Below are 13,409 nucleotides of genomic sequence, written 5' to 3'. Positions count from 1 at the left end.
TCTGCTTCACACATGCAGTATATAAGGATCATAAAGATCTGCTCTTCTGCAGAAGAGCAGCTGTGCTGAAAACCCTGTAGATTCCCAGGCACAGCTGTGACTCTAAAGCAAGAACAGGAAGCCTCCACAATGCCATGCCTGCACGGGCTTGATTCAGCTTTAGTTTTCATGCAGGTCCTGTGACAAACAGTTGTGCACACACACAGGCCCACAAAATCAAATATTCAATTTTAAGATATTTCATAGTACATTTAATTCTATTTACTGGGAGTGAAATCCATTCATCAAACAAAATTTTAAGCTTAAACCACTTATCCACTAAATTAAACTTTACTAAGCCCAGATGTTAAAAATGTTAATAATGCTGTATTTCTTTCTAAGAAAAGCAAAGTTTGCTATCAAAGGTAATCAAATTTATGCTGACAGTGATCAAGCACTGAACACAAATAATGCCTTCCACAAAAAACTGAAAGATCTCTTTTCTTGGTGAGTTGTCAGGAAGACAAATCTTGGTAGTCATTATCAGTATTTCCCTTCAAGAGCAGAAGTCAGGCAACTCAAAGCAGGGATGCCCAAGCTGCATCCTCAAGGTTACATGTTGCTTAGCCAAGCAACTTTTTCTGGCTCATAGGCAATTTACAGCCACCCTCTTTCCCACGGGTCTCACATCAGTAACTGATAACTCTCAGCTCCCTGATTTCTTAGGGGCAAAAAGGACCCTGATTTCACTTGAAAGCACTTTCCAAAGCAGCAGTATTGGACAGTGCACATGCAGTACAGCTGAATCAGATGTGCATGTGCAGATCCTTTGGCAAAGTAAAACCCACTGAACATGCATGGATCAGCAGCACTCTTCCAACAGACACATTATATACTGAATTTGCTCACATGACAGGAAAGGACGAAGACTTTGGCAGTGAAAAATTATGTTGCTACAACATCATCTTATGACACAGCCCACTCTGATGAGAAAAGCAGACTCCGCTTTTTTAAAATCTTCTACTAAAACCACAAATCCATACAATCCAACTAAAAGCTAGCAATCTCATTTTTATCAAAACAAATCCTTGAGTGTAGTTAAAGCCTCCAGTTATACCAGACAAGAACACCGTGCAACATTATTACTCAAACTCAGAAGTTCCCTTGAAGATTTTAATTAAAAATTTACTATGTAGTGTGCAGTTTTTCCAACCTGCAATAATACATACAGAAAAAAGCAATTAAAGCAAACCAAGATTGCAAAGTCTACCAATTCAGAACAGGTCAGAACGTCCCAGACCTATGCCACTTTCATTCAAACTCATGATACTGCCCTTCCTGACATCATGATGTCATGATGACATCATGACAACATTTCTTAAGTGGAACACAAAGAACAGTACTCAGTGAGTAATGCTGAATATTTGTACTTGCTACCTCTTCACAAAGTGGACACATGCCTTAATTACTTAGTTATTAACATATTCAAACTGCTCTGAATATAGGCCCATTTTGCTAGAAATTACCTCAGTGATTGCCTGATCATGTGTGACTGTGAAAACATGAAATTCCTGTGTTCCTGTTTTCCTTACACAGATCACAACAATCATGTGGGTCTCCCAAGCCATGGGAGCCCTGGCAGATGCTAACTGAAGCACCTGGCTCATGTTATGACCCACACAGGGCAGCAAATTCCCTCCAACTAATGTCACTTTAAAAACACTGCACACACACAAAACTGACTAAAGGTGCAAATGTATTTTAAAATTTAGTAATATTTTAATACTTCACACTGAATTGGAATACTTTTTAACTAATTTTGATGCAAACACTTTTGGACATACAGTCAGATTTCCTAATGAGTTTTCTACTGCAGACACAATTATTGCTTAAGTGCTTTGTGGATATTAATAACTGCTTTCATATCATCTCTGTGAAGTGCATCACAGTCCACCTGCAAATAGAAAACCTAAGATGAATATTATCTGGTAGTTAAATCTCAGATATTAGAGTCTCATAACCTGATTTGGCAAAATTACTTATGACTTCCAAACTCAAACATACGTCACCACAATTAATGTTTTTCTGTACTTTAACCACATTTAGCTCCTTTTAAATACAATACCAATGTTATAATCACGTTATTACGCAAAATAATTCCTGGCCAAACATCTAAAAAATGTAGGGCTGAAAAAAACCATGTTTAATACATTTATGCATGCCTAGTGTAGCACAACTACATTTTCTCTGTGGATGGAAATGAACATCAAGCAACAATCACAGCAAAACACTTACAAAAGATGAATTACTACCCTTGAATGCATGCATACAGTTCTTCATACATGAAACCTAGATGCCAAACACCTTTGAAAAGCCAAGATCATGTATGAATAGGCATGAATACTATTACCACATACTTTGGATAATGAGAGTAATTGTAAAATGATGTTGTATGACATTACACAGCTAAATGAAAAGCCAGAAAAGGTAAAATAGTCAAGAAGTGCAACTTGAGTCGGCTTATTTAGCAGTAAAATCTCAGCACAAGATTGAAGTACAAAACTCTAGGGATGCTTGTGTCAAGCAGGTTTGCTTGTGTCAGCTGTCCTTCTGAAAGAAATGCAGGTAACAAATTTAGATCCCTGCATTTCTCATAGTCTGCCACAAGGCTAAGAAGAAATTTTATTCCTTACCTGTATTTATTGCTTTCAGCAAAGCTTATAAGGTATGTCTATTAAACATTTAAACATTAAACACTGATATATGTCCTTGCTTCCAAAAATTTCAATGTGTTAGGCCACATTTAAAGAAAAGAATCATATTTAAGCAAACAGAACTACACTTCTGTAAAGATATCTCTGGGCCACATTCCTTTTAGAAAGTGCCTGCAATGTTTTGGTGAAACGTTCAACTTATTTAGCACAAAAGATTAAAAAAAGATCAAATGTGGTTTTCCTTCAATTTTCAAAGGCTTTTGAATGACTCACAACTGAATGCACAAGGCATAACTAAAGGGTCATGTTAATAAATCAAGTTTACATTACTTCACTAGCCACCTAACCTTCATATTGAAGTTACTACAATGAACCCAACCTACTGTGACACAATTTCATAGTTGTACCATTAATGCTAATTATGTAGACATTTCATCCTACCCTCACCTCCAATCAACAAGGATTCTTTCAAAGGTACTGGGTAATTTCTACACTAAACTGAATGATTATCCAAGCATCCATCACAAGCTAACCTCTGGCAGAGTACAAAAACCTGCACTGCTGCCACAGAGAGGAGTGGGAGCAACTCAAGACATGGCCATACTGCTGTGCATGTAAGTCAGTGCTCTGAGCTGAAAACTAGGGCAGCTTTGCCTTCCATTGTCTTGGATTAACAGCTCCACAGGAATTCAGTACTAGGATCAAGCTTTAGTCTGTCTGCTAATGCACATAATTTGTACTTACTGCAGGAATATAATACAACTTACAGTCAACAAGGTTAAGTGCTACAAATGAAGTGACATTTCTTTGCCTGGCAAATCCATTCTGTGTTTGTGACTCCAATTCAGTGTGGATGTTTAACTGTCTAAAATATATCTAACAATACTGTATCTTGTACAAAGTAATTTTGTAAGATTCAACATCTTAATTTCTTGTTCATGTACATGCTAAGACCAACACAGGGAGAGCAAGAAATGTGCATTACAATTGCATACACAAAGCAAATTAATTGTTGGAACAAAATTATTGCTATTTCCAACTGAAGTGCAAGGTCTTGAATGAGGCCCTGAGCTTTGCAGCAATAATAATATAAAATTAGGTACAGCAAAACAGTTGTCATAGTGAGTCATCTCATACTGGGGTCCCAGACTTCAGAATGCTTGAGAGGCAAAATTCTCCTCCCAGCTTCATACCAGCACTAGAAATACCAAGACAGGTTTCTAGCAGATAACTGCAGAGTCTTTGGCAATCAGACAGATGCAAAAGATATTGGTAACTGTGATAGTTATTATCTTCAATTTCTTAATATGGAATTAAGAAATACACTAGACAAATTCTGTGTGACAATAATTAAGATCAGCATTCCCTTTCTACATTAAGATATTCTAAATCATTCTAGTATTTATAAATAATTACCTTTCAGTTGAAGGATTCAGAGTATTAGTTTCACAAAGGCTGAATTCAGTATCTAAGTGACTCAGAATTTCCTCTTTCCATGCCCACAGGCACAAAAATCAGTATCTCTCACTATAACTGATTCTTATTTCCATGTTATATTAGCAGCAAAAATCATCCTGACATGTTTGGGTCAAGTTTTCCAGGGAGAGGAAAGGATTCAGCTCATCCACTGAGGACCATTTTGTCCTCAGTGAGGAGAAAAACACACATCTAGAACGCAATAAGCCCCATTCTCATGCCAATGACAAAAGTAATTTTGAAGTTCTTAAAATGCTTTATTGTCTCTTGATGCTTTTGTCAATATGTATTTACTCAACTCCCATATCTTAAATGTCAATTATTCACAGCTGATATATTTTTTGCAGTGTACTCATTCACTGCTCAGCACAACTAGCATTCACAGACATTACAACATTTAAGATAAAATTCAAGCAGAAAGGAACCAAAGATAACATAAAACAAAGTATTTCAAACCCTTTCCAAGGTATTGAGAATGATACTTCTGTATTATTATAGAATAACTACCAAAAAACAGACAGTTGTAATTTGAAGATTTTAATGGATGGAGGACCTATATATGTGTGTCTCACTGCAAGTCTTTATATTAGCTTTGACTTAATCTTCTCAGCCTTCCCCTTGGCTCTCCAATTTTCCAAAAACACCATAAAGTGACATATACATCATTTTGGCTCTCCAATTTTCCAAGAACACCATAAGGTGACATATACATCACAACATACTACCATGCTCAAATATCACTTTTTAATGACCATTAAGTTATGTTAACCCTACTGCCACATGATTACATGAAGAAGGGCACATATTTGGGACATATTTTAGGAGGTCAGATGCACAAACAACTGAATTCCAAGAGGCACATAACCATAATATCAGCAAACCTGAATGTTTTGTTATAAAGGTCTTGCATATGGTGGTTTTTGGCAGGGGTTTTTTGAGTATTAGCTAACAGTAACATCTTTTCCACATTCTGAAACTCAAAGTTTTCTAAAAGACTTAAAAATAAATCTTCATTAAACAAATTGTTTTTATCAGCCAAATCTTGCAGGTTTTTTGGATGCAAGCTTTCTGTATAGCACATAAACCCTAACACTATTTTCAATGAAGACATGTTCACTACTTTGAACGCATCATTTCTATCTACCTGCAAGAAAAACATTGATGTCAAATAGCTTTGCACTATTTTCAATTTTGCCATCTCTGCTAAACAAGAGCTAGATTTCTGTAACTAGAAATCTTCAGTGTCTGGTAATTAAAGTAGAAACCTTAACTTGTAAAGTAGGAGTTTTATCTATGCTTGTCCTCGGCATTACAGATTTTCTAGCTCGTTTGTAAGAGTTCTAGGCTTACTGATATATGACTTCTCACCCTCAGTGTGCATCTCCATACACATCACTGGTGTAGCCCACAGTACCACAACTCACAAGATCAGAACAATCTGAATAGGATTTTAGTCCTACTAAGAACAGGAGGAAAATCGAGCCAGAAAGTCAGAGTCAGACATAACACTTGTGTCTGGAGAGGATTTACTGTTGAGATGTGGCTATCCACACTATCTTTTTCTAAAGTTACACAACAAATTCTTTGATTGCAACAGTTTTTCAGTGCTTGTAACATTGCAAGACTACCACCTTCTATACTGCCAATATAAAATAATTCAGAAGATAATTTCAAGTCAAATAGCTCTGCTTCGGGGAAAATACTCAAATCTGCTGTATTTTTGGATCTATTCTTAACAAACCTGGTGAGTCTGCGCTTTGGATGAAGAACTTCCAATTCAGACAGAGTTTTCAAAAAATGTACATATTGCCTAAGAAAATGAGAACCACAGCCTCTGACAATATTAAAAGGGAACTGAAAAATCAGATTAAGGACTGGAAAGAAAAACCTTATCCAACAACTTATTTCCTCATCAAATATGAAGTCAATACCATTTTATTTACCATTTTCACAATAATTATGTACTTACAAATTTCATTAAATGATAATAAGAATGGACAAATGGGGGCGAATAGCTGTAACTACAGAAATGTATTTATTCTGCTTAGTACACGGAAGTAAAATATATATTGGTCAATGGCAACTTAAAATTAGTTCTTACATCTGCAACATAAGCTCTACTTTTAAAAAGTATTAGGTCTTGGACAGAGTAGAATCAAAAGGAAATTAAGTCATCAAAGCTGAAATAACACTACTGTCAATTTCTGTTGAAAATGGGCAAGTTCTAAGTCTTCTAATAAAAAGTGAATTGACAGAGCCAGGAGTAAACTGATTAAACCTTAGTAGCTGCAACTTTCTAAGGTTCCATCTGTTCTGTACATGTGCCACCCTGGGCCTCTGCCAGATCCGAGACCTGGGGCTCATTTCTGTATTGTTGGAGACACGACACTCCTGCTGAGCTCTGTCAACAAAGAAGTAGTGCCTGCTGGGAGAGAGGTGACAAACTTGGAAATGTACAAGACAATTAATACAGACGGTTTGGTAAATAAACTTAGGTTGCTTGTCAAGAAGAATAGAAAATATGGATGAAAAAAAGAGGGCACGGGAATATAGGCAAAGCATTATATAATACCACTAGGAGAAACTAAGAATTAAAACTTTTGGAATATCTACTGAAGAAGTGAAAACAGAGTGACCAAGAAAGAGTCTTACAAACAACTTGGAGAAAAGCATAAAAACTTTTTGGCGTGATGGCTCCTGACACATCTGCAAAGACAACAGATCTGGTTATATGAGGCATACTCAGAGGAGACAGTTGATTTGAAGAAATATTTTTGTTCATGTTCACCATGGAAAAGAATGGTAAGAGCGTCATATCAGAGCACTCCCTCTGGAGAACAGTCTATTTACAGCAGAAGCACTGTTAAAATGTGGAAAAAAAAAAAAATAAAAGAAATTTTAAAATGTTACCTACCAGACTGAGGCAGCTATTTACTCCTTGAGCTTTGAAGAAACTATTGATGTTACTGAAAAATATAATAGCTGAACTACTCAAGATTAAATGGAACATCTCATTTAAAACTGCCCTAGTACCACAGGGTAACATAAACATCATCCTCAAGAAGATTCTTAAACAAACACAGAACTATAGAGGAGTAAACTTGATATTTATACAGAATAAAGTGTTTCTAGTAAGTCTAGAACAACTAAGGAATAAGTAAGTAAATATGATACCATGTGGAAGAGTCATCAGGGCATTTGTAGAATAGTTACACTTTGCAAATCTAATACAGCTTTTTTAAGTTATAAAAACATGTCCAGGACAGACATTTGAATGGCAGCATACTGCATTTCAAAGGCACTCCCCAAAGCCTACTCAAGAAAGTAATCTCCTCTTAGAATAAAAGAGAATGTCCACTGGTGGAAAGGCAGGAAATAACGGTGGACCCAATAGTCAGCTTTCACAGTAGATGGAACAACCACAACAATGTCACAGGAACCTGTGCAGGAACCTGGGCTTTTCAATGTGTTTGGGGAGGAGATGCCCACAGATGCTACTCAGAACAGAAAAGATACAGATCAACTGTTAAAACATGCATGACTCCTTTATTGGGAGTGACTGGGAGGTGGAACAGGAGATTAAATTTAATGTACATAAGTATAGTGTACATAAGTGAAACAAAAGGTGAACATGTTTCTAAATTTACACAGGCATTGACTTCTGAGCTGGTTATTCTCACTCACAGATAACTTGAAAAATGTTAAGTTAGATTAGACATTCACAACATAAACAGTAAATTCAGGGCTCAGGAGACAAATAGGCATCAGGAATTATTAGGAAAGAAACAGAGAACAAAACAAACCCCACCACTAAACCACTCTATGACTGCATGTTATACTGAATGTTTCATTGGTTCTGTTTTCGGGTACCAAACAAAACAGAGTCAAATTGGAAAGTAGAGAATGTTATTGAGTTACTCCTGTATGAGGAACAGCCAAGTAAAATATAATTATTCAGCCTAGGGAACAGGGAGAGGAGCCATCAGTCACATAACTGGGAAGCAGTTGTTCCCCATGTCTTCCACTAGGACACTTTGCTGAAATCACATGGAAACATGGAAAATAACAGATTCAACTTGAACAAAAGGAGACTAATCTTGACATTCCAGGTAATTAAGCTGTAGACTTCTCTGCCCCAGGCTCTTAACACTAAAGGCATCCACAAGCAGATGAAAGACTAGGCCAAATTTCAGAAGGAAAATGCATCCAGATTCACCAATCCAGCCATGCCACCTCTAGTTATGGATGGTTACAAAACTACCCATGACCACCATGTGCTTGGTTTGTTTGCATTTTTTTTCTCACTGTGCATGTGCTGTTGCCTCTGTTGGAGTCAACAGGCAGAGCTGGATGGCCTCAGTTAGTACAGCTGGGTTTGTACATGCTGTTAGGTAACAGAAGGAGAAACAAGACTGGCTAAAGAGACTCAGAGCACTCAGGAAAGAGACAGAACATTTGCCACAGGTGGTGTAGTATGAAGGAGGGGTGTACCAGGCATAACTGGTAATGTTTTGATGTCAGGGGGAGGGGACTGCAGGAATCAGTGTGGCATGGGGATTGGAAAGAAATAAAAAGGGAGAAAAGGTTACACAGAGGCAAGGGCTGTTTACCCTAGGAGTTTGTGTGTTGGTTTCAATCCTAGAATCAGTAATTAGAAGTCAATAAACAAAATAAATTAGGAAAATGTGTCCTGATTTAGGAGGCTACCTCCAATTAATTGAATATTCTATGCCTGTCAGCATTTTTACTTGAATTTCCCAGTTTCTTTTCCCCTCACTAAACATTAGGTTCTATGATGAACATTAAAACTATTACCTTCAAGACCTCTACAGAAACAGAAGATTCTGTTGTCAGAATCTTCATCTCAGTAGTATTACATTTGTGGAATGGAACCTCATACTCTGTTTCCAGCAATGTGTCAACTCCTGAACTTTAGGGGGTTTTTCATGTAGGTATAATCTACTCTTTAGAAATAGAAAGAAGAACGCAGTACAAGTTTTAAATTGGAGTAAAATGCTAAAACAAACAACGTTAAGATCTCACCTGCAGTAAGTATGAGCAAGAGGTATCTGCACTGGAACTCTCATTTTGTACCGTGTTCTGCTGAGTAATAGCATCCTCTTTCTTTCGTTCCTTCTGCCCTGCTTCATCATCTTCATACTCATCAAGGCTCTAAAATTAAAAATATTTGGTTATTAGTTATAGTCTTTGTATGCTGCTTCACATATTTCACAAAATTCATGCATCAGTGAATATCTTCAAATATTAATTTCATATTTCAGGAAATTCTAATTAAATGCTTAAATGCTTTTCTTTCCAACTAAACAGCTTTTTCTTCCTGACAAAAGTAAGATAATCAAAACATGATCTGGGCAAGTTCAGTGCTAATCCTCCTGTGAGCAGGAGTTTGGGCTACACCTGAACTTTCTTTCACTGGAATGATTCTACAACCCTGTCTGCCATGTGCAACTGTATTACCTTTACACAAGAGATTTTCAGGAAATCCCGAAAAGAAAAAAAAGTTAATTGTACTCTTCACTCAACAACTGATCTTTTTTAACATAGTGGCACCTGCTGAGGTTGAAGTGTCAGTCTCAATCACCCATTTTAGTTTTGGCCCTCTTGGTTTTCATTTTTTCTTTGAAAATTTACCATTGAAAATCAGTAATTTTTTAATGACTTGGACAGTCATTAATTACTCACAGTTTTACACACATATGTAACGTTTTGACCCTTCAGCACAAATGTTTCATACTAGATTTGCTGAAATACTTGCTTTCAGAGGATTAAGTTTCTAAAGCACTGATTGCTGTCAGGCCAGAGACAGTAAAAGTAAGTAGGCAAGTAAATAAAAATATAAATAATCAGTATTACAGCCTCTGTTTTAGCTCAAAGCCATGTTAAGGCCAGCTTTGGGCTAAGTCAGCTATGTTAGAACACCAACTTCAAGCAAAGCTAAAAAAAAAAAAAAAAATCTGACCATGACATCACAAGCTGTTTGCCAGCACTCTACATCAGAACACGAGATGTGTGAAACCTTGTACAGAAACACAATAACCAGGGAAATAACCAGTTTAAGACATCAAAAAGCTTCTAGATTGATGTACAGTACCTTGAGAAACAGAGAACAGGACTAGCAGAGAACAAAGATGAATGTCAAATTATTTCAGTTGACATTTCTAATGCAGTAAAAACTAAGTCAGTATTCTGAGGCTCAGGTACTGACAATCTCTGTCATCATCTTACACAAAGGACACCAAACTAGTCAAAAATATATAATGAGAGTGCTGGAATACAGTATCTTTAAAAATAAAGCCAGTGTTATTTGCTAGTTGAAAACAGCACTAGTATATCAAAAACTAACTCCAGCTCCTCCAAAGCAAACACTCTGGTGATACACGTGTTGAAAACTGGCACACCAGAAAGGGATATGTTTCCACAAGTGAATCTGAATAAAAGCCATTTAAACTCTCCACAGCAGTGCTCATGACAGCAACACTAATGCAATTTCACTGGTCTACTTCTAACCAACCTTTCAATGCAACTCATGCAGACCTGCTCCTTTCACTAAGGCACACTTAGAAGGTTACCATGGCTAAATTATTACACATTCAAAAACACTTTCAATGAGTCTTTTCTAATAAAATAATTACAAATATTCAATGTAATTCTTTAGGGTCATTTGTAACAAAGCATTTAAAAAACACTGCCATGGCACATTCTAGGGAATGATCTTTAAATCAACATCCTCTACCTTTTACAAACTGTAAAACTTAATTTTTATGGCATAGACTTATGTCCTAATTTATCCCATTACCATATTAAGCCATTATGAAGTGACACAATAACAAATAATAAGGCCCTACCACAACAAGAAGTGGAGTCATCTTTGCCTCTTACAAAGTCAGCCTTGTTCAGAAAGAACTGGGAGGTACACAAGTTATCATGTAAATTTTAAATAGTGTCATACAGATGAAGAATGATACTGTGTTAGAAAAACAGAAACATTTTCAGATTGGTCTTCAGTCTCCAAGTTGTCACAACAGAGAATGGAAACAACTTTGCATTTTCAAGGGAAAACATTCTTTAAGGAGAAAAATGAAGCTCAAATACCAATATTGTAGGAAAAGTCTTAGTAGTGACTAAGTAGGTAAGTGTACCTTTCTCCGGAAATCCTCTCCTTCAGATACATGCTTCTCAGAAGATTTCCAAAGACAATGAATGGTCAACAGAAATATTTTGCTCTGAATATAATTACATCTGTAATGAATAATGTTCTTCTCTCTTTTAATATAAGATCATCTGCTACATTCTTTCAGCAATTTTCCACAGGAACAAAATCTGGTATGAAAGTTCTAGCCATATAATTTTAAACTAAACAGTTGGGATTTGCCAGCAATGTCCATTCCCACCCCTTCCTTTCTTCTCAGGAAGGTCCAAGATCACCAAAGTCTGCAAATCAGTACCATTGAAAGGTATTTAACCACGCCAAATAATCCATACTTCCAAGGTTAAAGGCCTTCTTCCCAAGCACGGAACAGTCTCTGTTAAACAGTTTATGTAAATCTAATTGTTTTAAAGGCTATGGGGGCTTGTTCCCCGCTCCAGTTCCCTTCACTGCAGCAGGTGTCCCACCAGCTGAGGCCAGCACAAGTTTGAGTGGTGAGAACCACAGAAGCACCAGGTTTTTTATCTTGAAAGAGGTGAGGGGTCACGAGCGCAGGTTGGCAGCCACCATCCATGGCTGGCACAGCACATCTGGCCAGGGCTGCCAATGCCCTCCTGCCCCAAAGCAGACTCATAGTCACTGTCAGAGGCCGTGCTTTCCCAAACACAAAGGTTGTGCTCCCCTTCCAAACAAGCAGACAAACCAATTCACACAATGTTTACAAAATGCAGGCTGAGCACAAATCAACATGCTCACAACTACATCATTTAAACCTTTCGCTGCCTTTGAGGAAGTTATTAAGTTTTGCTTCAATAACCGTTAGCCTTAAAAGGAAATCCCCTAGTTTTGACTCATGATGAAATAAGCTCTCTTATTGAAAATATCCCGCTTATGCACTTCATCTTCAGTTTTTAATTGCTAGTATTATTGCCATTTATGTTCTTAGCTAATTTTTAGAGGAATAAAAATCAATAAAACCACATTTCGCTTTGTGAGGGTTGATACAATATTATTGAAAAAATTAAAAATGTTTAAAGTGTTGTTAGACACTTTAAAAACCGAGTTTTTTCAAACTGCCCTGCAGCTGAAACTGCCTCAGCCCACAAGACATTTCAATTAGCTGGATTACTGTGTTGTTCACATTGCAGGCTCTCTCAAATACTGCACTTTGCTGTAAAAACTAGTTTCACATCATTGAAAAAGACGTAAGTACAGCAATTACTTTCTCTGTCAGCACAGCAGAGAAATGGACTTGTAACCACTGAGGTGTAATTCTGACCCATTATATAATTCTCTCTGTCCATTCCCTTTCCTCTGCTTTTTTTATTTTGCCACTAGGCACATACCATTTCAGATTCTTATTTTCCATTAAAATCATCTGAGTTTTGTATAGCAGATATTCAATGTGACATTCCCACATCTGATCTTAATATAAGGAATCCACAGAAATTTTTTAGGTTTTCTAGGATTTCAGTAGATGTTTGAAGCTGTAGTATAAACATTTTTTGTAAACCTCTAATATGGAAAATACAAGCAGACTAAGATGCTTTCAAAAGAATCAGACTGAGGAAAGAAACTGCCACAAAGATATCTCCACATTCCAGCACACCACCACCCCCAGTTTAAGGAGAAACTGTACAAAGAACATTTCTAATGATTCACTGGTTTGCCTCCTATAAATATTTGTGCATTGCTAAGAACAAGCAAAAGTTGGGGAAGGGCTGTCTTTTCCCTGGAAAGAAGCAATATTTCTATCTCATGCAGATCAGTTTATAAGTATGCACAAGCCGCTCTTGCCACAAGGAACCACACTGAGTCAAAATGTCCCCGTTCCCAACCCCTTTCCTGCACTAACCTGCTTCTGCCTTACAGCACATAACTGAGGGCTCTCAGCTCATTTCATGAAAGGTCAGTCAGGTTCCTTTCAGCAGTTTTAATTAGCTCAATTGATTTTGCCTGGACCAGATACAAGCCCATTCAAACTACTTATTTCGCAGAACTCCAGGAATGGTTGTGCTACATCAGTTTTTTGTAAATGATGAGCACTTAAGATAATTCCATATTTAACCAGT

The 13,409-nt window shown here is 37.0% G+C and overlaps 1 protein-coding gene across 1 annotated transcript in view; it reads right to left on the bottom strand.

Annotated features, from left to right (window-relative positions):
* Nucleotides 1-13,409, bottom strand: part of PAWR (pro-apoptotic WT1 regulator) — a 70,155-nt gene that overhangs the window by 24,571 nt on the left and 32,175 nt on the right. Inside the window, exon 2 of the mRNA XM_058805345.1 lies at nucleotides 9,213-9,341. Coding sequence (XP_058661328.1) covers nucleotides 9,213-9,341 — 129 coding nt within the window. The remainder of the gene's footprint in view (nucleotides 1-9,212; nucleotides 9,342-13,409) is intronic.

This window comes from Ammospiza caudacuta, chromosome 5 (genome assembly GCF_027887145.1).
Source record: "Ammospiza caudacuta isolate bAmmCau1 chromosome 5, bAmmCau1.pri, whole genome shotgun sequence".
Taxonomy (NCBI): Eukaryota; Metazoa; Chordata; class Aves; order Passeriformes; family Passerellidae; genus Ammospiza; species Ammospiza caudacuta.
Note: the sequence above shows the minus strand (reverse complement) of the source record. Positions and strands in the feature narration are given on the sequence as shown.